This window comes from Anabrus simplex, chromosome 5 (assembly GCF_040414725.1).
Source record: "Anabrus simplex isolate iqAnaSimp1 chromosome 5, ASM4041472v1, whole genome shotgun sequence".
Classification (NCBI taxonomy): Eukaryota; Metazoa; Arthropoda; class Insecta; order Orthoptera; family Tettigoniidae; genus Anabrus; species Anabrus simplex.
Genome location: NC_090269.1, coordinates 343,487,208 through 343,513,407, shown reverse-complemented (window position 1 = coordinate 343,513,407; position 26,200 = coordinate 343,487,208). Strand labels below are relative to the sequence as shown.

At 39.6% G+C, this 26,200-nt stretch overlaps 1 protein-coding gene across 1 annotated transcript in view; it reads left to right on the top strand.

The window, feature by feature from the left end:
- LOC136874892 (uncharacterized) overlaps positions 1 to 26,200 on the top strand; it is a 213,949-nt gene that overhangs the window by 88,512 nt on the left and 99,237 nt on the right. Inside the window, exons 7-8 of the mRNA XM_067148597.2 lie at positions 1,726 to 1,841; positions 1,961 to 2,087. Coding sequence (XP_067004698.2) covers positions 1,726 to 1,841; positions 1,961 to 2,087 — 243 coding nt within the window. The remainder of the gene's footprint in view (positions 1 to 1,725; positions 1,842 to 1,960; positions 2,088 to 26,200) is intronic.

Genomic DNA, 26,200 nt, shown 5'->3' with positions numbered 1-26,200 from the left:
GTTCCTAAGTAGGAACGAAACATGTACTGTTGACAAATAAAAATTTGCTAAAAGGCAAATAAAAAAGTAGCAAAACGGTGGAAGAATTTTAATATTGTAAATCTCAGTGATGCTTGAGAGATCGAACACGTGCACGCTGCTTGAAAGAACTATACGAGCGCCTCCAATACTGCAGCTTGCATATCGGAGATTAAAAATGTCCTTGGGCGGACTTAGTTTATATGAGAGACCCTGTATATTTATTTTGCTAGGCGTTGAATTGAGTTTGATTGAAAGAAACCGGTCACTAATCGGGTTATATCCAATAACTCCTGAGATTATTACTTTTTGAATAATGACTGCAGCTCCATTACAGCTCTTATTTTCATTTCCACAGAAGTAGATTACATTACTTTCCTCAAAGACAAAGTGACCTACCTTATTCCAGTGTGTTTCACAGATACCAAGGGTTTTCATTCTAGGAAGCATCATTTCTTGTTCCATAATTGCTAGTTTACCAGTTTCTAATAGGTTCCTGCGTCCTTCCTTGCCGCTAGTACTATGGATATAGAAACATAGAAGAAGAAAAAGAAGAAAAATTAACCTAATCAGCTGATCTTTGGGAGTTTAGCAAATGTAGTCATTGATAATATTACTCAAGGTTTCCGAAGCATGTTGCTCGGAAATACATTGACATATATTTCACAAATAAAATATCCCAGAAGAGCAAGTTATAAAACAAGTGGCAGGGACTGAAAAATAGAAGTTGTCAAGAAGCTAAATAAATTACTATTTAAAAGAATATAGTATCGGTTCACATCTGAATAATTTTATCATCACTGCGTAATGAACAGATCTCCTGTAATGAATGTTGGCAGCATAAAGCTTTCTGCTGGCAATTTTTTTCTCATTGACTAACTACTCTTGCCTGCATGAGTTGAATCCGTACTCCAGTGGTGGTGGTGGTGGTGAGGGTGGTGGTACATATACAAATACCTATTCTTTCTTACTCCATTCACTTTTTGTAAAATGTTCAAATTATGGATATTGTCAAAACTGGTGTATTTGAAACTTGTTCCATAATTCTATTCTAATAGTCCATTAGTAGAGTTGCTCTTGTTTTCTGGGTGTTACTAAATTATCTTCAGAACTGAGAGAGATAAAACTGAGGGAGTTGGTAATGTGTTACATGCCATGCCGCTGTAAGCTTGCTTGTGATAGATGGCAATTTCGAATCCCATCATTGGCAGCCTTGAAGATGGTTTTCCATGGTTTCCCATTTTCATACTTGGCAGTACTTTATTTAAGGCCACAGCTACCACCTTTCCCAGTCCTATCCCACTTTCACTAAAAATCTGTTTGTGTCAGTGTGCCATTAAACCGCTAGCAAAGAAAGAAATGTGGTAAAATCCTTTTCCATTCATCAAGAAGAAGCATGGTATTGATGAAATCGTTGTTTACCGAAGCTAGTTATTTTGTTTTCTGAACCCAAAAAAAAAAAAAAAAAATCTTGTTCCAGTTAGCAAAAGTTCTGGAGGAAAACTCTGTGGAGAGGGTGTAAATAATCTGTTTACTATACAATATTGTATTCATTAATCTTAGAAGACCATATGCTGTATCCTAAATAAAGACCAGAAGTTCTAATTTATGTTCTTAACATTTCCTGTGACTTTTATATTTGTTTATATATACACACACTTGAAAAATCTTCTCAAAATGATTTCGTGTTTTGTCTCTGTTTTATAGGAGAGAACAAGCAAAACATCTTGGGTATAGCAGTTTTGCTGACATGTCAATGCAGACAAAAATGGCTGGTAGTTTAGAAAATGTACGTGGTATGTTAGATCGTCTTCATGATAAAGGTAATAACTTTTGAAACAGGATTGTTCATACTGCTGGAAGGAAATCATATTATGATGATGATTATTATTAATTATTATTATTGTTATTATTACCTTTTGTACGCTTTTTAATGTTCCAGCCCTACCTGTTCAAAAGCAGGAAGTTGAATCCTTGGAGCAATTTGCATTATCAAGAAAATTTGATGGCCCTTTGCAACTTTGGGATGTTCCATATTGGAGAAGAAAACAACAGAAGGCTCTCTACAAGTATGACACTATATATTTGTCCTCATTCATCCAAATTTCTCTCGTGTGTATATATATTCCTTATACAAATCTATACCATTTCCAAAGATGCCAAAAAAATGTCTTTCACGGCCGCAGATCTTGAAATTGTGGGAATAGAACTAGCTTTTGGGTGGTTAGGCCATGTGCATTTGCAGAGTTTTGCCCAAACGTGCCATTTGGGCTTGTCAGTTGGATTGGCATGCACCTCCAAGACTCTGCTTAGCCGTGATAGACTAACTGCGTGGTCCCGCCATGTTAGCAAATAAGGATTGCTAGCAAGTAGAGTCTTAGAAGGGCGTACCAATCCAACTGATGAGCCTAAATGGGACGTCTGGGCAAAACTCTGCAAAAGCACACGGCCTGACCACCCAAAAGCTGGTTCTATTTGCACGATTCTATACCATTTCACCAATCTGAATCATGTTTTTTATGCTTACCTTTTAGGGACCTGCAGGTAACACTTGTCTGCCAGCAATTCCCTAGATTTAGGCCTTTGGCACATTATCATAGGATAATGTAGGTAAAATATTGGATTTACTGTGCGAGTACGAGACAAAGCTCATTTTAAGTTCATGATGCAAGGGCCAAAATTCGGTAAGTCCCTATGCGATCCCAAAAATCATGTTTTAAGGCCTTAAAATTAACCATTTCTGAGATATTGGTACCACACTACCCCCGTTGTAGGATATGATCAAGAAATGACGGGCCGTAACCATGGCAATATCAGCTCAAATGATCCCATCATCTTTCCATCTGACAGAAGGCCTCTTTGCATATATAAGCTTGGTGTATTATTACATTCAGCCCTATATACAGTGAAACCTCGATTCTCCGTTTTTCGAGGGACCATGAAAATAAAACGTACAACACGGGAAAACGGAAAATCCGGGAATGAATGAAAACCATCAACAATTTGGCTAAACATCACAAAAATGAAATATGTATAATTATAATCGTACAAAAACTCCTAAACCAAACCAAACTGCAGCCCCAGTGCGACTTTGCCTGCCAAGTGACCGCTGCTCAGCCCGAAGGCCTGCAGATTACGAGGTGACGCATGGTCAGTGTGACGAATCCTTTAGGCCGATATTCCTGGCTATCTAGATCGGGGTCGCCATCTCACCATTAGATAGCTCCACAATTAAAGGTAATCACGTAGGCTGAGTGGACCTGGAACCAGACTTATATCCAGGTAAAATTGCTTGACCTGGTCGCAATCGAACCCGGGCCATCTGGATGAGAAGCAGGGGTGTTGGACCGCGAAACCGCATTAATTACCGGTACGCGAGTCAAAATCTCGATACTTTACATTGAGTTTTACCGGGGAAAACTTAGTGAGTTTCCCGTGAAAACTTCTTTCAGTTCAGCGACTTTGATTAGGCTAGCCAAACTCTTGAAAAATCTAATAACGCCAAGCCAAACGTTAATCGACCACAAGTAGTTTTTAATCCTCTCATCTAATAAAATAAAGCACCTTAGATACAATAGCACCCAACATGATGGCGAAATCCCTTCATTTCTTAATTTTTCATTGTGATTTGGTCTCCGGTATACTGATCGTAGTCAGTTTCTGGAAATCTCGTACCGTGCAAATTAGGCCTACATTGACTTTTAAAGGTTATGTATGTTGAACTCGAAAACATGGTTTCGAATGTAAGTATCGATCCTTAAAAGTTCTCGAATGCATTATATTCAATTCTGCCCGTCACAAATCCAGTCAAATTGGAAAGATAAAAGAAATATCATCACAACTTCAGAAATTACGATTATTCGTGACCTTGAGTTCATCTGGAAACCGCGCTCGCTGCACATGTCAGTACGAGTTGGAAATGATGCAAACGATTTAAATGTAACGTGTGCAAATAAAACGACTGCGGTTTTTGGTATTTTAACACGAAAACGTAAAATTCCCAGTCTTACATTAGGACTTAAACAGTAATAGGCAATCCCAAGACCTCCCATGGCTTTCTTTTTTAATGTAAGGTGCAAAATCTGTTCTGGTCTCGCTAACATAATCATGTACGATAATATAAAAAGTACTGAATTTGTGTTAAGAAGAAGCAGTTTCGATTCCTGCCTGAAAGCCCAGTTACTGTACAGTGCCCTGAGCAAAGTGCCGAAAACCTGTTCGGCAGTACGATCGAAAAAGTGTAAAAATATAAACATCTAACCCTGGACATAATATGGGCATTTTATAAGTGCGAACATTTGACGAAACTCGTTCCGTCTTCAAGCAGAGCTGTCGAAATGTGCCGTGTCTCCTTACAATTGTTGTGGCCACTGTCTGCTTTATGATTTAACGAGATTCTCTAAACAGTACCCCCCGAATGCGATGCTAAGATGGTCCCTTATGCAAGTTGACCGCCGATCGCTGTTCCAGTACCGGTACAGTACTTGCTCTACTAAACATCGCAATGACGGGGCATTAACGCCAAGATCCACAAGTATGCCATAACCGTCTTTTCGTGAGATACAGTTTATTAAAAAACGATTGACCGAGGATTTAGTGTTGATGGGACTGGAATTTCTAGACGGTTGATCCGGGAAATCGTTTCTTCGAGGAACGGATAATGCGGGACTTTTACAACGTGATTTGATTACGATGCTCGCGGGACCACGTAATTTGAACGCATATTCCGGGAAAACGTATGTTCCGGGAACGGATAATCGAGGTTCCACTGTATATAAAAGTCATTGTATGTATGTGGGTGGTTGGGTGGGTGGGTTTGTACCACATCTCCTCCTAAACCATTGGAGCGATTTGAACCAAATTTGATACACTTATGACTTGGTATCAGGAGACAAACTGCGTGGGGGTAAGACATCCCAAACACCCCTGGGGGCGAGGGGGGATCATATATAAAAATAAATGAAAATAGTGTCGAATCCATACTTTTCGGGGTTGCTGAGATGAATAGTGACACTCCAATCTTTTTTAAAGTCCAAGTTCAGCCCCCTTTGGGGTGGGGCTGATGTATACAAATAATCGAAAATAGTGTCGAATACATAGTTTTCGGGGTCGCCAAAGTGAATAGCGTCACTCCGGATTTTTTGTATCAGGAGACAAACCACGTGGGGGTAAGACACCCCAGGAACCCTTAGGGGCAGGGGGGGGGGCGAGGGGGGTCATATATAAAAATAAACCAAAATAGTGTCGAATCCATACTTTTCGGGGTCGCTGAGATGAATAGTGACACTCCGAATTTTTTAAAAGTCCAAGTTCAGCCCCTTTGAGGTGGGGGAGAGGGGGAACTGATATATATACAAATAATGGAAAATAGTGTCGAATATTAGTTTTCGGGGACGCCAAAGTGAATAGCGACACTCCTGATTTTTAGTATCAGGAGACAAACCACATGGGGGTAAGACACCCCAGGAACCCTTAGGAGCGGGGGGCGAGGGGGGTCATATATAAACATTACGAAAATAGTGTCGAATCCATACTCTTCGGGGTTGCTGAGATGAATAGTGACACTCCAAATTTTTTTAAAGTCCAAGTTCAGCCCCCTTTGGGGTGGGGGGCCATGGGGGGTGATATATACACATAATCGAAAATAGTGTCGAATCCATACTTTTCGTGGTCGCTTAGATGAATAGTGACATCCCGGGAATTTTTAAATTCCAAGTTCAGCCCCCTTTAGGGTGGGAGGCAAGGGGGGGAGTGATATATAAAAATAATCGAAAAGAGTGTGGAGTACTCTTCGGGGTCGCTGAGATGAATAGTGACACTCCGGATTTTTACTATCAGGAGACAAACCACGTGGGGGGTAGGGCACCCCAGGAACCCTTAGGGGCGAACGGGTAAGATATAAAAATCATCGAAAGTAGTGTCGAATGCATACTTTCTGGGTCGTTTAGATGAATAGTGACACCCCTGGATTTTTTTAAGTCCAAGTTCTTCCCCCTTTGGGGTGGGGAGCAAGGGGGGTGAGATATAAAAATAATCCTATTTAGTGTCGAATATATAGTTTTCGGGGTCGCCAAGATGAATAGTAACACTTCGGAATTTTAGTATCGGGAGACAAACCACGTAGGAATAGGACACCCCAGGAACCCTTAGGGGCGGGGGATGGGGGGCGTGAGATATAAAAATCATCGAAAGTAGTGTCGAATACATACTTTTTGGGGTCGCTGAGATGAATAGTGGCACTCCAATTTTTTTTAAAGTCCAAGTTCAGACCATTTGGGGTGGGGGCGAGGTGGGAGTGAAAGATACAAATAATCGAAAATAGTGTCGAATACATAGTTTTCGAGGCCGCCAAAGTGAATAGCGACACTCCGGATTTTTAGTATCAGGAGACAAACCACGTGGGGATAAGACACCCCAGGAACCCTTAGGGGTGAGGGGCAAGGGGGGGTCATATATAAAAATAAATGAAAATAGTGTCAAATCCATACTTTTCGGGGTCGCTGAGATGAATAGTGACACTCCGATTTTTTTAAAGTCCAAGTTCAGCCCCCTTTGATGTGAGGAGGGCGAGCGGGGGAGTGATATATACAAATAATCGAAAATAGTGTTGAATCTATACTTTTCGGGGTCGCTTAGATGAACAGTGACATCCCGGGAATTTTTAAATTCCAAGTTCAGCCCCCTTTAGGGTGGGGGCCAAGGGGGAGTGATATATAAAATAATCATAATTAGTGTCGAATCCACAGTTTTTGGGGTCGCTAAGATGAATAGCGGCAGTCCGGAATTTCAGTATCATGAGACAAACCACGTGAGGGTAAGACACCCCAGGTGCCCTTAGGGGCGGAGGGGGGGGGGCGAGGGGTCTGATATATATATAAATCATCGAAAGTATTGTCCATTCCATACTTTTCGGGGTCACTGAGATGAATAGTGACACACCGGAATCTTTTAAACCAAGTTCAGCCCCCTTCGGGAAGGGGTAGAGATGTATAAAATTATCTAAAATAGTGTCGAATCCATAGTTTTCAGGGTCGCTGAGATGAATAATGACACTTCTAATCTTTTTAAAGTCCACGTTCACCGGGCGAGTTGGCCGTGCGCGTAGAGGCGCGCGGCTGTGAGCTTGCATCCGGGAGATAGTAGGTTCGAATCCCACTATCGGCAGCCCTGAAGATGGTTTTCCGTGGTTTCCTATTTTCACACCAGGCAAATGCTGGGGCTGTACCTTAATTAAGGCCACGGCCGCTTCCTTCCAACTCCTAGGCCTTTCCTATCCCATCGTCGCCATAAGACCTATCTGTGTCGGTGCGACGTAAAGCCCCTAGCAAAAAAAAAAAAAAGTCCACGTTCAGTCCCCTTTGGGGTGGGGGACGAGGGGTGAGTATATATATAAATCATCGGAAATAGTATCGAATCCACAGTTTTCTGGGTCGCTGAGATGAATAGTGGGACTCTGGACTTTTAAAGTCCAAATTCAGGCCCCTTTGTGGTGGGGGTTAGGGGGAGTTAGATATAAAATAATCGAAAGTAATGTCACGTGCATGGTTTTAGGGGTCGCTGAAATGAGGAGTGACACTCCTGTTGTCGTTTAAGTCCAAGTTGATCCCCAATTGCCAGGCGGATAAGAAGGAGTCAAGAACAGAAAATATCCAAAAAACCGAGATTAAGGATGTTTTTTTGTACGCTCCAGTATAACTGTCAGCAGAACTTAATACAAATATTACCTACTACCTGAAAAAAATACTGAGGGGGAAAGACACCCCTAGAAGCCTTAGATAAGGGGACGAAATGTAATTAAGACTGAAAATGACCGATATTAGTGTTGAATCCATACGTTTCGGGACTACGGGAGCAATTTCAAAAAAACTTGGTCACTTTGACTTATTATCAGGAGACAAACTGCGTGGACGTATGACAACCCTAGCACACCTACGACGGGGTGAGATGTAGAAGTAATCGAAAATAGTGTCGAATCCATTCTTTTCGGGGTCGCTGAGATGAATAGTAACGCTGCAATTTTTTTAGAAGTCCAATTTCTGCCTCCTTTCACATAGCGGTGAGAAAAAGTGAAAAACAAATTTCGAAAATGACCGAGAGAATGGACGCATGTGTGTATACTGGACCTACTGTCTGGAAAAATATACTGTACCAGGAAAACCTATGTCCTGGCCCATATCAATCGAAAGAAACGTTATTCGAGCATAAAATATCCGTCCGACGTACGAACATTTAAATAAAGGAATGTTCCAGCAGGTGCCAGACTTCACGAGTGCACTAGGCGAAGTCAAGTGACGTCACCTGTCTCTCGAAGCTCACCTCCCCTAGAGATATTTCTCGAAAAGAATTTTCTTTTCGCAAGCTTTTCAACGCCTTAATCAATTTCAACGGGACAAATGCTGAATTGTAGCGGACGTCATAAAAGTTAATCCCTGTGAATTTCGAATTAATCCATCCCATGGTTGTTGAGTTATAATAATTTAAAGTCTAAGAAAATTATACACTCACGGTCACATGGCCAAGAGAAACCACCCCTCCCAGCGCCGGCATATATATGTCAAGGCTAACAAGCAGAGCAGCGCAGTACAAGGACGAGTACACAGATGTGTGTGAGTGAGACAGAGGAAAGACCGACCCTCGTACAGGATGTCCGCGCAGTCACGGTGAAAGTACTTGCCGTCGCGTTTCCGGAACACGAAGTTATATCGCCGACAAAATTATAAAAGACGTCGCACTGTATTTAGTACATCGCATCGCGACTACAGTCTAATTCTAATGACATTTGAGAATATAATACGAGTGAACTTATTGAAGTGCAAATACCAAATATTTAACGTTCACAGAATATATCATTACGTGTAGACTTAGTTTACTTCACATGATATTAAACTTCTACAGAAACTAATGTGTAGAATTACCAGAACTCATTTCTTTTCGAGTATTGAACTGTATTTCTTTATTCACGCCATATTAGTATACGACTTACAGTAGTAATCTGGGTGAATACTAAGAACTTTTTCTGAGGTAATATGACGTTATAATAACAAGATAATCAGAAAATAATCCTTAGTGACTTAATGACCGTGTTCAAAGACTGTGATTATAGACTATGATTTGCCTTTTCAAGTGTCAACTGTGTAATTATGGACGTTTCAGTTACGACTTTAAATAGTATTTCATACAGGAAGGACTGTGATTATTCATTTAACGTCTTAAAGTTCAATTACGCCATAAACTGTGTTCAACAGTAAATGACAGTGTCAGTGATAACTACTCGCACTAAGTGAATTTTTCGTGTGCGAAAAATCACCTTAACGTGCTGCAATTCTACACGATCCAGTTCCAGCCGTCATCACCTCATCGGGGGACGTCAACATGGTGTGTTAAGGGAACACCGCCGATCCTGATTCTCCATGGAACATTCCAGATGTCCATCCTTCAACGTTTGTAGCAACATTTCTTTCATTAAGTGAGTAGTAACAAACTGACTAAAATTTTCTCATTAATTTTGAACAGTGGTAACTTCAGTGCCGCGAGTGAACAAATATTTCAGAGTTCTCATAGTTTCTCAGAAGTGATTAATTTAATTTTCAAATTTAATTTTCATATCTCATAAAAAGACTTTAGGCTTTTCAAGTGTGCTCTACATCAGGGTTTACAAACTGAAAAACTGAAAACTTTTAACAGAAATTTAATTTCTCATGTCAATTTGCAATTACAAGTGTGTGCTCGTATTTAGAAAGACTTTAGGTGGAAATCTAATACCTCGTCTTCTCACATATGAAAGACTTTGGAATCAGTGATATTCATTTAATTTTCATGAACAGAATTCAGGAAGATTTCGTTCAAACTTTTAATTTCAATGCCATATTTGAGTCCAATAATCATATTGCAGGGTAAAGAATTAATAAATTGTTAAAAAAAATTTTACCATCTATTATTCGCTCTGCGAGTCTATCCTACTCTGTATCGGCTCCAAAACCAAGTTCCACTCCCTGAGGTCCTACTCACGCCCTTTCCCCAAAAACTTTTCCTGGTACAGAGAGGATAGAATATATAATAGATGGCGCCCAACGTGGGGCTCGATTTGGAGCCGTGCCATAATAACAGATGATGCGCCAGTAATAATAGATATAACCGCAACACTCAGGGTTCGATTTGCGTCATAATAAATTTCAACTTGAGTACAGGATTCGACTGCAACTATTACGAACACGAAGAACTTGTTGTATTTGACTTATTCGAATATTCCGGAAACATGGATAACTTACTTGCAGCAATCGAAGCTCTCAGGCTTAGCATTAACGATCAGAATGCTAAGATTGATAGGTCTAATTCCCAATTGCAGGCTCAAATAAACACACAAATAACTGCACTACAGTCACAGATAGTTGACTCTAATTCTCAACTGCAGTCACAACTACAGGCGCAGATGGTAGAGTCTAATTCCCAATTACAGGCTCAAAATACTCAACTTCAACAAGAAATGCAGGCACAAAATACTCAACTACAAGCGCAGTTAACTAAGTCAAATAGCAAGGTCGAAGACTTAACTTCTAAAATTGACAGGACCTTGGACACTAAGTTTGCAGAGGCCGATAAAGTCATTAATAAAAGGCTCACTGAATCCAGTGCCCTTATCGAGCAACGATTCCATGAAGCTGGAACTCGCCTCGAAAAGAAACTTACTGATTCTGGTGCACAAGTCGAAGCCACATTGAAAAACATGCGGGATCACTTTGTTGAAAACTTAGAGTCTATCAAGGAAGAAATAAAGACAGAGGTCGTCAAGTCTTTAGACAAAGATCTTAGAAATGTTCTTCCTTCCGTTCAAGCATTTTCCACCGAACTCAAAGATTTACGAACTGAATTTCAAGAATCCCATGGTAACATCTCACAAGCTCAAGTAAAGCTAGCTCAGGTGCAGGAAAACCTGCGAGATGCATTAAAGAACGACGTGGGTAAATTACGAAGCTAGATAGGATTAATTAAGAGCACACAAGGAGAACTCGACAAGCGTATTACAGGACAGCTAGACAGCACTCATACCCAGATAGCTGCTTTCTGTAAAGACATACAAGTCATTAAAACTGACTTGAGAAATGAAATAAAAGATTTAGACGCCTCAGTTAATTCCAAAATTGAGAATTTGTCTGAAGAAGTGAATCAAATTAAACTCAAAGAACATACCACTGACGTCACAATTCCTGGTTCATCGAGGGAAGTACACAGCACAACAACCCTCATTAAAGTACCGGATGACTTGCTGGACTTCTGTGCTAGTATGGGTTTAGATGTTACGAATATATTCTTCAAGCATAAGGCTATTCACCGCTACACGTGGGAGGCTAGGGGTACCAGATCCATAATAGACTATATCTTAATCGACTTAGAATTAAGGAAATCTGTTAGGAATGTACGAGTTTTCCGGGGATTTTTCGATGATGCAGACCACTATCTGATCTGTAGTGAACCAAGTATCTCTAGGCCTATGGTAGAGAAAGTTAAATTTGTCTGCAAACGAATAAGAGTAGAAAATCTCCAGGACGAGGAAATTAGACAGAAGTACATGGATATCATTAGTGAGAAGTTTCAAACAGTAGACAGTAAGCAGGTTCAGGATATAGAAAGTGAATGGGTGGCATACAGGGATGCTGTAGTAGAAACAGCAAGGGAATGCCTAGGAACAACTGTGTGTAAAGATGGGAAAAGGCGAACATCTTGGTGGAATGATGAAGTGAGAGCAGCCTGTCAACGTAAAAAGAAGGCTTATCAGAAATGTCTCCAAACAAGGGCCGAGGCAGACAGGGATTTGTACGTAGATGAAAGAAACTGAGCGAAACAAATAGTTGTTGAATCCAAAAAGAAGTCATGGGAAGATTTTGGTAATAACCTGGAAAGGCTAGGTCAAGCAGCAGGGAAACCTTTCTGGACAGTAATAAAGAACCTTAGGAAGGGAGGGAAATGGAAATGAGCAGTGTTTTGAGTAATTCAGGTGAACTCATGATAGATCCTAGGGAATCACTGGAGAGGTGGAGGAAATATTTTGAACATCTTCTCAATGTAAAAGGAAATCACCATGGTGGTGTTGCAAACAGCCAAGCTCATGGGGAGGAGGAAAATGATGTTGGTGAAATTATGCTTGAGGAAGTGGAAAGGATAGTAAATAAACTCCATTGTCATAAGGCAGCAGGAATAGATGAAATTAGACCTGAAATGGTGAAGTATAGTGGGAAGGCAGGGATGAAATGGCTTCATAGAGTAGTAAAATTAGTGTGGAGTGTTGGTAAGGTACCTTCAGATTGGACAAAAGCAGTAATTGCACCTATCTATAAGCAAGGGAACAGGAAGGATTGCAACAACTATCGAGGTATCTCATTGATTAATATACCAGGCAAAGTATTCACTGGCATCTTGGAAGGGAGGGTGCGATCAGTCGTTGAGAGGAAGTTGGATGAAAACCAGTGTGGTTTCAGACCACAGAGAGGCTGTCAGGATCAGATTTTCAGTATGCACCAGGTAATTGAAAAATGCTATGAGAGGAATAGACAGTTGTGTTTATGTTTCGTAGATCTAGTGAAAACATAAGACAGGGTACCGAGGAAAAAGATGTTCGCTATAGTGGGGGACTATGGAATTAAAGGTAGATTATTAAAATCAATCAAAGGCATTTATGTTGACAATTGTGCTTCAGTGAGAATTGATGGTAGAATGAGTTCTTGGTTCAGGGTACTTACAGGAGTTAGACAAGGCTGTAATCTTTCACCTTTGCTGTTTGTAGTTTACATGGATCATCTGCTGAAAGGTATAAAATGGCAAGGAGGGATTCAGTTAGGTGGAAATGTAGTAAGCAGTTTGGCCTATGCTGACGACTTGGTCTTAATGGCAGACTGTGCCGAAAGCCTGCAGTCTAACATCTTGGAACTTGAAAATAGGTGCAATGAGTATGGTATGAAAATTAGCCTCTCGAAGACTAAATTGATGTCAGTAGGTAAGAAATTCAACAGAATTGAATGTCAGATTGGCGATACAAAGCTAGAACAGGTCGATAATTTCAAGTATTTAGGTTGTGTGTTTTCCCAGGATAGTAATATAGTAAGTGAGATTGAATCAAGGTGTAGTAAAGCTAATGCAGTGAGCTCGCAGTTGCGATCAGCAGTATTCTGTAAGAAGGAAGTCAGCTCCCAGACAAAACTATCTTTACATCGGTCTGTTTTCAGACCAACTTTGCTTTACGGGAGCGAAAGCTGGGTGGACTCAGGATATCTTATTCGTAAGTTAGAAGTAACAGACATGAAAGTAGCAAGAATGATTGCTGGTACAAACAGGTGGGAACAATGGCAGGAGGGAACTCGGAATGAGGAGATAAATGCTAATTTAGGAATGAACTCGATGGATGAAGCTGTACGCATAAACCGGCTTCGGTGGTGGGGTCATGTGAGGCGAATGGAGGAGGATAGATTACCTAGGAGAATAATGGACTCTGTTATGGAGGGTAAGAGAAGTAGAGGGAGACCAAGATGACGATGGTTAGACTCTGTTTCTAACGATTTAAAGATAAGAGGTATAGAACTAAATGAGGCCACAACACTAGTTGCAAGTCGAGGATTGTGGCGACGTTTAGTAAATTCTCAGAGGCTTGCAGACTGAACGCTGAAAGGCATAACAGTCTATAATGATAATGTATGTATGTATGTATGACAAACCAGTCAAATTTTCAGGACGTGACGAGTATACTGCTCGAGAATTTTTGTTAAATGTCGATGATTACCTGGAAGAGAATAGGGTAGATGACGATAGAAAACTTAGAGTAGTATCCAAGCTTCTAGAAGGACGAGCCTTGTCATGGTTCATAGCTTTTAAGAGCAACTTTAAAAACTATGACGACTTTAAAAAGGCACTTCTCAAACGCTTTTGGGATTCTGAAAGACAACACCTCGTCAAGATGCAACTCTACTCTAGTAAATACAATACTTCAGTCAATGCTTCCCGATATTCAGATTATTGTTTAATACAATTTAAAAAATTACAGTTTTTAGATCCACCTTTGCCAGATAGCGAACTCATTCAGATCCTGACACTTCAATATCCGCCTCATGTTCAAGAGATACTAGTCGCTGCCAACATTAAAACATTGGAACATTTCGACGCTACTTTGCGCAGGTTAGATACGGCTAATATCCAATCTAGTCCGAAAACTAACAGGAGTCGAGAAACAAATACGAACTCTGCGGAAATAAAACCGCCGGAGAGAGAGGAACCCAGGACACGTGAAGAAGGCAGATTAAGCCCTACCAACCCAACCAGATTCCTGAATTTTAGACGTTAGAGGAATCAGGATAGACACCTTTACCAACCTAGGAATTTATGGAGACAGCGTGAAAGCACTCCTGAAGGAAATCGTGAGTCCAGACGACGAGAACTCGAAAGTAGATGGAAGGATACACGGGAATACGTCAGGGAGAGAAATCGTAATCCTGATGAGCTCGGAGCCACGTCCCTGGAATACCAACGTCAATTCAGACCAAGAGAACAAAGATCACCTGATCCTGAATCAACAGGCGCTATTAAAAAAAAAACGCCAATCTCACAATAGGGAGATTGACTACAGAACACGATGAGGACGAGATTTCATACTATTGTACTGCTGTTATGGATTACTGGCACATTGACGATTCCGAATTACTATTCGAAGACGCACAAACACCAAGGCCAATCATTACCCGTTCATTACCTGTCATAACAGTACGCACAGGCAACCTACAGGTGATTACGCTCATCGATTCTGGAGCACAAGCTTCTTTAATTTCTGATAGGCTTGTAGACTCGATTAAAAATCAGAACAATGTTTTGTTATTGCCTGCAGCTCAGATCAAAGTAAGAGGGATAGTTCCTGATAAAGTTGTAAAGTGTAAATCCCAGGCATTTTTAGAGTTTGAAATTAACAGTCAGACATTTGAACACATTTTTGGTAGTATTACGTCTTACTTTCAACTTAATACTTGGATCAGATTTTATGATCAAATACAAAGGAACCATTGACTATGACGCCAACCTCGTAGGATTAAAGAATAATTCCGTAGGACTACAGCTGGTAGGACGAAGCGACCTGGAAGTTCAAGAGAATGGAGCCCGTTTCGAAGAAGCCGGTGGTGACATTATGAAGCCCGCTGTAAGCGAGGTTGTGCCAGCCATAGCAGAAAGTAGAAAGGGTGACCAAAATGAGGACGATGCAGAGTCCCTATGCAATGAGAACTCCATCATAGGTCCGGATTATATAATGTCAATAGCCAGTGTGGTTGAAGACCCGAAATTTTTTTTTTTTTTTTTTTTTTTTTTTTTTTTTTTTTTTTGCTAGATGCTTTACGTCGCGCCGACACAGATAGGTCTTATAGCGACGAAAATTAAAATTAGAGTAGGCTAAAAATGATGTTCTACAAAAATTTGCATGTGTGTGTTTGATGACAAGCCTGGAGAGATAGCTGGCTACGAATATCATCTTGATGTAAATGACTTGTCCCCTTATCAGAAGAAACCATATCCCGTCCCCGAGAAATATTGAGAAGTTCGTGACTTAATTCATAAAATGGCAGATGATGGGATAATTTTGCCTTACCTAACTAAGTACCTGAATCCATTGGCCATAGTGCGTAAGCCTAACGGCGGTATCAGGTTTTTCCTTGATGTGAGTGTCCTAAATGACCGACTGACCTTAGAATATGACCGTCCTCCATTACTTAAGGATATCATCAGAAGATTCCACGGCATGAATTTCTTTATTTGCCTTGATGGAACTTCTTCATATTGCACCGCTCCCGCGTCCAGGTGGGATGCACAAGTTTCCAGACTAACTCTTGATAATAATCTCATCTGCCAAATGTTGCTGGGTTGTGAGTTCCGAGTGAGAAAGAACACCAATGGCTTACGGTAGATCCCAACCTACGTAGATGAACGTCTTCAACACGCTATCAGTCGGTTACCGTATTTGTATGATACCGCATTTTATCGTAAAAATCAGACTATCATGGCTTGTCAAGGATTCCGTACATGTCATCGTCATAATCGCAATCAGAAATATTCATGGTAAGCTTATATCTAATACTTATTCTAAGTAGACATTGAAAGAATTAAAATGTTTCTACTACTCAGCTTTATTCATAAATTGGTCTAAGAATAAGTTGAAGTTAGAATAAGATGTCTTGAAAAATTATTCACACTGTAGTTGGTTTCCTACGCAATCAGTTTCTAAATGATTTACTCATGTTGCATTGGAGAAACTAGGTTTAGGAAAACCTCTAATAAATAAATGAACTTAGGCCTCCTTCATCTGAATTCTAGTCCTGGCCTGTCAAAGAATTATGTCCTAACTAAATAGTATCCAAGGGAATTAAAAGAAAAGAAAAATAAATAAATTATATGATCAAGTAAAATTATTCTATATAATTGTAAAAATTGGATGCATCCTTAAGGTTTAAATAAAACAAGCTATACTTCCTACTATATACAAAGTTCAAGTTAGTTTTGAATTGAAAATGTGAAAACGCAAAGAAGGTGGCCAATAATTAATCAATTAATTAATTAATTAGTTAATTAAGATCTGGAATCTTTCCATATTAAGCTAAATTGCTTCTCAAAATTACCAATATCCAGTCGTGTGAACCTACATTCACATATAATTAAAGAAATGTATATCACTCGACTGAACACTTCACATCAATGTCCGCACAGTAGAAAAAAAATCGTGTGAGAAAATTAATATCAGTTCATTAGGGAATTTTTCTAGTTAAGGCTTCAAAATTTTCATGTTTCATATTTCGTTTCCAGTAACCTCCACATAAGCAAATCTAAGTCCACTTTAAGTCGTAAGCAATTCTCAAATTAATTTCATTGTAAGTTTTATGTGACTAAAAATCATTCAATTATTATTTTATTTCATGGTTGAAATTCAATTAAAGTGCGTATATGACCTAACATAGCATTACCAAGTGTATATAATTAATCTTCCAACGAATAATACCATAGGTAGGAAAAATTGACACATAGGAAGACTCTAACTTCATCTAAAATCCACATATGAAAGACTATGTTACCAGTGATGGGTTAAGTTGCTCCCATAAAATCACAAGTTAAATTGCCGTCTGTGGGAATGCATGAAAATAATCGTAGGTATGTCAGTGAAGGCCTAAATATTGACGTAGGTGGCCTCTTGGCTCTTCTGATGATCCTACTTACTCAATTAATTCTATTCTGATGGCATTTAGATCGTATCCTAATCTGTATTATATATATGTTAGGGAATCAAATAGCAATCGAAAACAGTGTGCTTTAATACCTATACCTTAGCATGTGCAACCAACACATACTACCATCTCTCGAAGAATACTATAACCAACTTCCTAAATATCAATAACTATCACCATCAAAATATATTATCAACTCATATACTTATTATATTCACCATTTAACATTTCAATTCTCGTAGCATTCACAATCAAAGCACTTGTTTCATCATAATGCGCCACACATGTGCCATAACCTACACATATATAAATCATTATCAATACTGTCATAGTATCAAAGATCAGCACATCGTAACCTTAAAATTGTGCCACTATATTTTATCGTAACACTCCCTAAATACGATCTTTACGCATATTATTTGTTAAAGCCATCACGCATATAAATATTAACTTCCTCTTAATATTCTAACACTTCACTGACAGCAAATTATGAAAAATATCAATCACTTCTCCACTACTATATAGACAAACTTACGAACGGCATTCACTGGTATTTTAACGCCTATGTTTGGGATTTACGGTATCTTCAGATGAATACCTATCTCCTTGTAAGCACACTCGTATATTAACTATGCACACACAAAATACTATGACCAAAAGAATAAGGTTTTCTACTTACGACACGACTCAAATGGGGACTTAACTTTGCTTATTGGAGACTGACTTCCATCTCGCTGTTGATCGTCATGGGATGGTAGGCCTCGCTCCATGGTTCGGCTTAGTAATCGGGTCCATTTCGTCATCACAGCTGATTACTGCCCTCCTGGATCATCCATCTCGTGAAGCGTCACCATAGCCAGAGTAGACTTTGCCTCAGCTTCTTAGAACATCATGACGGTCTTCATTGCGTCAAGGACAGAAAAACACAAGGCATTAGTTGATTTATGCATGCTGTAAATTGCTCAGTAGTGCTAATGCGAATATATATTTGTTTCCTGGTACGTCTAATTTGTTTATATGAGCTCTAAATATCGTTTTATCTCCGCTGCCTTGCTCGCCAAAACGGTGTGAATTTTACGTGCTTTTAGAATTGCACTTTATTTTCCGTTTAATTCAGCTCTCTAGACGTTGTGCAGTATCGGGCAAATAAAATATTCCGAGCCCAACCGTGACGTAGTATAGATCCAACTTGACGTTTCTTAACAGCTGGTCTTTAATCTTGCGTATACGTCAATCACAGCTGATGTTTAGCAGGTTATCGTAGATTTGATCTTATCTTCAATAACTGATCAAATAATCCGATAAGTACTGGTTTCTTTATGCGATGCCGTCTTACTTCGATGCCGTGCTGAATTGAGATTTGTTCTAATGGAAGACTTTTTTTTTAATAATCAATTTAAATAATCCGCTCTCGTCATTCTTTCGCACCGCCTTCTAAAAGTGGTTCTTTCCGTGATTGCCGGTTGAATTTATTGCCTCTTCAGCTCGTGCCGCTGCTAATTGCTTTATCTTAATTCTTTAATGGCTGGAGCGCCATTGTTGTTCCAAATACGGCAACTATAGAACGGTGAAATGGCACAATATTATCATATAAAATTGGATGTTGAAAGTAGACTTTTCACAGGCTTCTTATTTGAAAATAGGACCTACGTTTTCAACAAAATGCCCTTTGGCATTAAGAACTCGGGAGCTGTTCTGATCAGAGCCCTGGAAAAACACTTATCAGATGACGTAAAGGACATAACTACGATTTGTGTTGATGATATTTTGATTGCCTCGAGAACTTTCGAAGAGCACGTGAGAGATGCCAATCTGGTCCTACAGGAATTGGAGAAGAAGAATTTCAAGATAAATGCCCAGAAAAGTCAGCTTTTCCAAACATCAGTATTATTCTTAGGGCATGTAATTAGTGGTGATGGAATTCAACCTAACCCTGCCAAGATTAAGAGTATCATTGACTTTCCTAGACCTCAGCGCATTAAAAACGTGAGACAATTCCTAGGACTTTGTCAGTTCTTTTCTCAACACTGTCCAGATTATACTGAGACGGTAGCTCCTCTTCAGCAACTACTACTTAAGAATAATAGATGGAAGTGGACTGAGGAATGTGAACGAGCTTTCCTTGCCACCAAGGACATGTTGAAAAACTCTGTTAAAGTAGTTTATCCGGATTTTTCTCTTCCATTCTTCATAGAGTGTGATGCCAGCTCTGTAGGAATAGGCGCAGTGCTGTATCAAGTGAGACCTGAAGATCCCGATTACAGACTTTACCTCTCGTTTCTAAGTAGAAAACTACGACCTCACGAAAAGTCCTATACCATAACTGAACTTGAAGCTCTGGCTGTTGTTTTTTCTCTCCAGTATTGGAAGAAAATCATCTACGGCTATCCCATTACGATTTACACAGACCATAAAGCTCTGACATTCATACTGTCATCTGACATGACGAATGAAAGAGTTTCCCGATGGGCTCTTTTCATTCAGCAGTTCGACCTCACAGTAATACACAGGCCTGGACGGAAGAATGCCTTAGGAGATGCCCTCAGCCGCAACCCTGCTGAAGTTATCGAAGTTCATGAGGTTAACATCATGAATGATGATGACAAAGAATGTCTTCGCAAACTGCGCTACCTTGCCCAGATGCAACAAAGAGACGCCAATTGTAGGGAATTAATTCGATTTTTATCAGGTTCAATTCCCGCCGATGATGATGAATTCCCACGTCTCCAACGACTTTCTTCAAACTTCTGTTTGCGGGATGGGATTCTTATGAAGTACATTGACTTAGCCAAGACGCAATGCAGGATTTATGCACCAGTCAAAATCAGGACGGCTATCATATGGCATAGTCACTCAATTTCAGGTCATGCTGATACGGATAAAGTTCTCAACCTTAGGGAATATCTTAGGCGAGACACTAGGAGAATTTTGCGGTCTTGTGATTTATGCCAGCGGATCAAACCAAATAATTACCTACTTAAGGAATTTCCTAAACCGCTGATCCCGGAAAAGCCCGGAGAAATAATGGCAGTCGATCTGTACGGCCCTTTGCCAAAGGCGACCAGGGGGAACAGACATGTCATTGTTGTTGTGGATGTCTTTTCCAAGTATACTATGCTGTTGCCTATCCAGAAAGCTAATGCCGGCAACATCTTAAGGAGGCTGAAAAAGAACATCATCCCTGAGATGGGAAAGCCTGAATACTTACTAACGGATCACGGAACACAATTCACTTCCGTAGAATTCCAACAGGCCTTAGAAGAACTTAACATCCGTCATATCATGAATTCTATTAGGCACCCGGAAGTTAACCCTGCTGAAAGGATAATGAAAGAACTCGCTAAATTCTGTCGAATTTATTGTAGTGAACATCACTGGAAGTGGATCGAGGTCTTGCCAGTAATGCAAAAGGTTATAAACTCTATTGTGCATGAATCTACTAATGACATTCCTCTCAGCCTGCATCGTGGGATAAAACCAGAGCGACCTTGGGACAGAATTCTACCAGCTCTACCAGATGCTATCGTGCCGCAGCAAGTTAAGATCAACGACGCGCTGACCAGGCTAAGACATGCAGCTGCCATCAGAGAACGACGCCAGCGTAATAGGAAGTTCATAAGACCATTAAATCCTGGAGACCTTATTTTAATACGCAGACCAGCTACTTCCAACCCTGAAAGAAGGATTTACGCTAAGTTCTGTCCACTATTTGTAGGTCCTTACCATGTCCACACTGTATTGAGAAATGGAGCTTATGAAATTGTAAGATTGGATGGCACTTTTGAGGGTATTTATAACTCAGCCAATTTAAAACAATATGTACCACAGGAAGAGTAAAGCCTGGAAAAGAAAATCCTGCGTATTTTCTTTTCGTCAAACCAAGGGGAAGATATACCAGGAAAGCCTATGTCCTGACCCATATCAATCGAAAGAAACGTTATTCCAGCATAAAATATCCGTCCGACGTACGAACATTTAAATAAAGGAATGTTCCAGCAGGTGCCAGACTTCACGAGTGCACTAGGCGAAGTCAAGTAACGTCACCTGTCGCTCGAAGCTCACCTCCCCTAGAGATATTTCTCGAAAAGAATTTTCTTTTCGCAAGCTTTTCAACGCCTTAATCAATTTCAACGGGACAAACGCTGAATTGTAGCGGACGTCATAAAAGTTAATCCCTGTGAATTTCGAATTAATCCATCCCATGGTTGTTGAGTTATAATAATATAAAGTCTAAGAAAATTATACACTCACGGTCACATGGCCAAGAGAAACCACCCCTCCCAGCGCCGGCATATATATGTCAAGGCTAACAAGCAGAGCAGCGCAGTACAAGGACTCACCTCATCGGGGGGCGTCAACATGGTGTGTTAAGGGAACACCGTCGATCCTGATTCTCCACGGAACATTCCAGATGTCCATCCTTCAACATTTGTAGCAACATTTCTTTCATTAAGTGAGTAGTAACAAACTGACTAAAATTTTCTCATTAATTTTGAACAGTGGAAACTTCAGTGCCGCGAGTGAACAAATATTTCAGAGTTCTCATAGTTTCTCAGAAGTGATTAATTTAATTTTCAAATTTAATTTTCATATCTCATAGAAAGACTTTAGGCTTTTCAAGTGTGCTCTACATCAAGGTTTACAAACTGAAAAACTGAAAACTTTTAACAGAAATTTAATTTCTCATGTCAATTTGCAATTACAAGTGTGTGCTCATATTTAGAAAGACTTTAGGTGGAAATCTAATACCTCGTCTTCTCACATATGAAAGACTTTGGAATCAGTGATATTCATTTAATTTTCATGAACAGAATTCAGGAAGATTTCGTTCAAACTTTTAATTTCAATGCCATATTTGAGTCCAATAATCATATTGCAGGGTAAAGAATTAATAAATTGTTTTAAAAAAATTTTACCATCTATTTTTCGCTCTGTGAGTCTATCCTACTCTGTATCGGCTCCAAAACCAAGTTCCACTCCCTGAGGTCCTACTCATGCCCTTTCCCCAAAAACTTTTCCTGGTACAATACCTTAGGGGTAAGAGACTCCTAGCCTCGAAAGTAGGGGCGAAATGTAAAAATTAACCGAAAACGACCGAAATTTGTGTCTGTGTTTTCGGGGTCGCTGAAATGAACTGTGACACTCTGGATGCCGTTTAAGATAAAGCTCAGTACTACTCGGCAGGCGGATGAGAACTGGCAAAAAATTGAAAACGTCCAAAGGGACAGAGTTTAAGGATGTATGTGTGTATGTTCTAGCATATCTCTCAATCAAACTTGGTATACACATGACTTACTATATAGAAAATATTACTGTGGAAGTCAGATACACCTAGCCCCTGTTGGTGTTGGGGATTGAGAGGGGATGACGTGCAAAAATAAGGAAAATAACCAATATTAATGTCGAAATCCATTGTTTATGTGTCGCTGATATGAACTGTGACGCTGTGGATACCGTTTAAGTCCATGTTCAGCCTCCATCGAGGCAGGAGCTGAGAAGGGCTTAAAAGTAAATAGTATAAAATGACGAAGATTAGTGTTTACTCGATAATTAAATAATCTAAAACTTGAAATCAGATACATCTTAATAACTCTAAAACTACATAATAAGTCGTAAATTCAACATCTCAAAGAGAATTCTATAAGCATTCACTTCACGCTTAACTAACTGGTAATACAAATATTAAAGGTAAACATTCAAAAACTATCCGGGCAACACCGGGTACTACAGCTAGTGTGGAAATAAAGTATATGTTTTCTATCCCTGACCGAAAATTAGTAGATGATGTATTTTCAGTCCCCAAAGGAAAATGATTAGAGAGGGCCAGCCGCCCTAACTTCGCCACTTGAAAGAAGCCAAATAAATAAATAAATAAATAAATAAATAATTAGAAGCAACATTATCATAATGTTTGGCCTACGATTTTGCTGTGAAAGTGGGACAGCATTGAAAAACCTCTTCTAGGATTGCTGAGTTGTGAATCTAGCCTACCCCATTCCAAAATTTCTTGCCAGAGGCGGGAGTCAAATCCAGGACATTTCGTACTGTAGTTTGAATATGTACCCCGAGACCACAGAAGGTGACCCTTTCTATACCACGCCGTTCTAGAATACAGGCCTGGTGTTCAAGGTAGGCACGTGCTGGAGTGCAAGCAGGACCAAGGAGATATTCTGCTTAAATATTTCAAACTCATAGCTAGCGTTAGTCTGCTGAGATACTTATAGTTACCGAATCCATATTTCCATACCCTTATCAGCATAATTGTTATGCTTTTGTTATTTACAAGATATTTTTGTTCAAATATTTTTAACTCGTAGCTTGAGTCTACATGATGGCAAAACGTACTTGTGGCGGCCTGTGGCATTATTTTTCCGAAAACGTTTTCCTAGTGCATCCGTAAAGGGTATAGTCTACTTCATAAATGTTGATAACTATTGTAATTTGCGATAGTCTTGTTGGCAGTGTGTGTGTGTTCGTGAAGACAGTGGAGGAAACATTATAGCGACTTAGCATTCCAGATCCTCCAATGTATTGTTTGTCGAACCCTTGTCCTGTTTCTCTACGGGGTCGGGTATGAGGTGAGGTGAATTTGTCGTGGCGGGTTTTAATGACCGGATGCCCTTCCTAACGTCAACCTCATCAGAGGAGTTAATGAGATGAAATGAATGACATGATATATGATAGTAGGAAGGGAGAGGGTGAAACCTGGTGCCGGCACATGGCTTACTCCTGTTGAATAACACCAAGCTCAAGGATCAACGTCCCCATCCGATGGACAAATCACCCTCAACAACGTCATACGCCTTCATTCCATAAGAGCACTGCAGAGAGATTTGGAATTTAATCCAGGCTTTTGACACACAATCTAGTGATTAGAAATTGTATACCACCACCTCCCGTACCCTCCCGGCCAACATTCTGATGGTGAAATTTTTTTTGACCAATGGGACTTGAACCAGCTAACTTCAATACCTTAACGATCATGGCCACCATACGGGCTCAGTGTATTGTATAAATAAATTATTGTTATTGTGTTTTATAGTTCTTTAACTGCCAGTGTTAACAATATTGGTTCTAAGCTGAGGGGCATTTTTAAACCAAGAAAAATTTAGAAAAGAAAAGGTTGGCTGACAATCAAGTAAATTCTTCCTCACTGTAGTGTTATGATAGTCTTATCAATGACTGAGTGGAAAGCAAGGAGAACATCATCTGATGTGCAGATCATTGCTGTTTATACTATTAATATAAATGAGATGGTATCTATCAGTGGAAGGCAACGGGAAACCACCACTGAAATCATCCCAAGAAGTTCATGGCAATGGACCTCTGTATGAATGACTCCGGAGATAAAACTTCCCCTCAATTGGATCTCTGGGAGGGGAATACATCGAGGTTTTCTAATAGAGGTGAAGGAAGGATGAGTAAAAGCCCTAGAAAAAGTAAACCGATTTTGAGGATAGGTACTTGGAATGTACTAACTTTATTACAGCAAGGAAAATTGGAAAATGCTAAACAAGAAATGGTAAAAACAAACTTGACATACTAGGCATGAGTGAAGTGAGATGGGGAGGTAGTGGAGAACTGGATAGTGGAGGATATACACTATATTACTCGGTGCTGAGCGTAGTGGACAACATGGAGTAGGAATACTAAGAAAGATATAAAGCCTAAAGTGTTGAAGATAGAATATGTAAATGAGAGAATAATTATGCTAAGATTGAAAGGCGATTAGAAAGATTTAGTAATAATTCAAGTTTATATGCCAACCAGTCAACACCCAGAAGAGGAGGTAGAGGAATGTTACGACCAAATAGAAGAGATTAGTGGAAGAGAAATGAAGAATGCATGTGTGGTGATAATGGGAAATTGGAATGCCATTGTTGGAGAAAGACGTGAAGACAAAATAGTTGGGAAATATGGGCTTGGAGTTAGAAATGACAGAGGCCGGATGTTAGTTGACTTCTTTAAAAGAAACAACATTGTTATTGGCAATACATTGTTTGAAAACAGTAAAAGGCGGAGGTATACTTGGACATCTAGTATTAATAATGAAAGGTACCAAATAAACTATATTATGATACAGCAAAGATATAGGAATGGCTTAAAAAAATGCAAAATGTTATCCAGGAGCAGACATATGTTCTGATCACAACCTAGTTGTTGCAGAACTGTGCATTAAATTAAAAAGAGTTGGGATAAGTAAGAGCAATGAAGTGATATGCCTGGAAAATTTGAAAGAAAACAAAAATGTAGTAGAGTTGGAAGAGAGGCTTGTTGAAAGATTACAAACTGAGAATGAGGCTAACTGTGTTAATGAAAAAATGGGAGAGACTTAGAAACAATCTTAAAGAGACAGCAAAAGAAGTTCTGGGAAATGGCCAAAAGATTTTCTGGAAAATATAATAATACCAATAGAACAAAGGAAAAATAGTAAGAAATGTGAAGAACACAGGACACTAAGTTTAATTTCTCATGCAGCTAAGATACTATTAAGAGCAATAAACAAAAGGATTTACAGACGAATGGAGAATTATAATGATGAAGAACAATATGGATTTAGGCATGGAGTAGGCACAAGGGATGCCAATGGTTTACTGAAAGTCATAGGAGAAAGGTACATAGAGAAGAATAGAAAAGTATACACAGTCTTTGTAGACTTAGAGAAGGCATTTGACAAAGTGAGGTGGGAGATACTTAAAAATCATGGAGTGGAATGGAGAGAGAGAAGACTGATCAAGGAATTATATTACAACCAAACAGCAAAAGTGAGAATAAGAGGAGAATAACAGAAGAAATCAGACTGGGGAGAGGTGTTAGACAGAGTTGCTGCTTATCACCAACTTTGTTTAATATGTACTTGGAGGAAATTATTTGTGAATGCTTGGATGGTAAAAGAGGTGTCAATGTTGGGGGTAAGAGAATTGAATGTACAAGATTTGCTGATG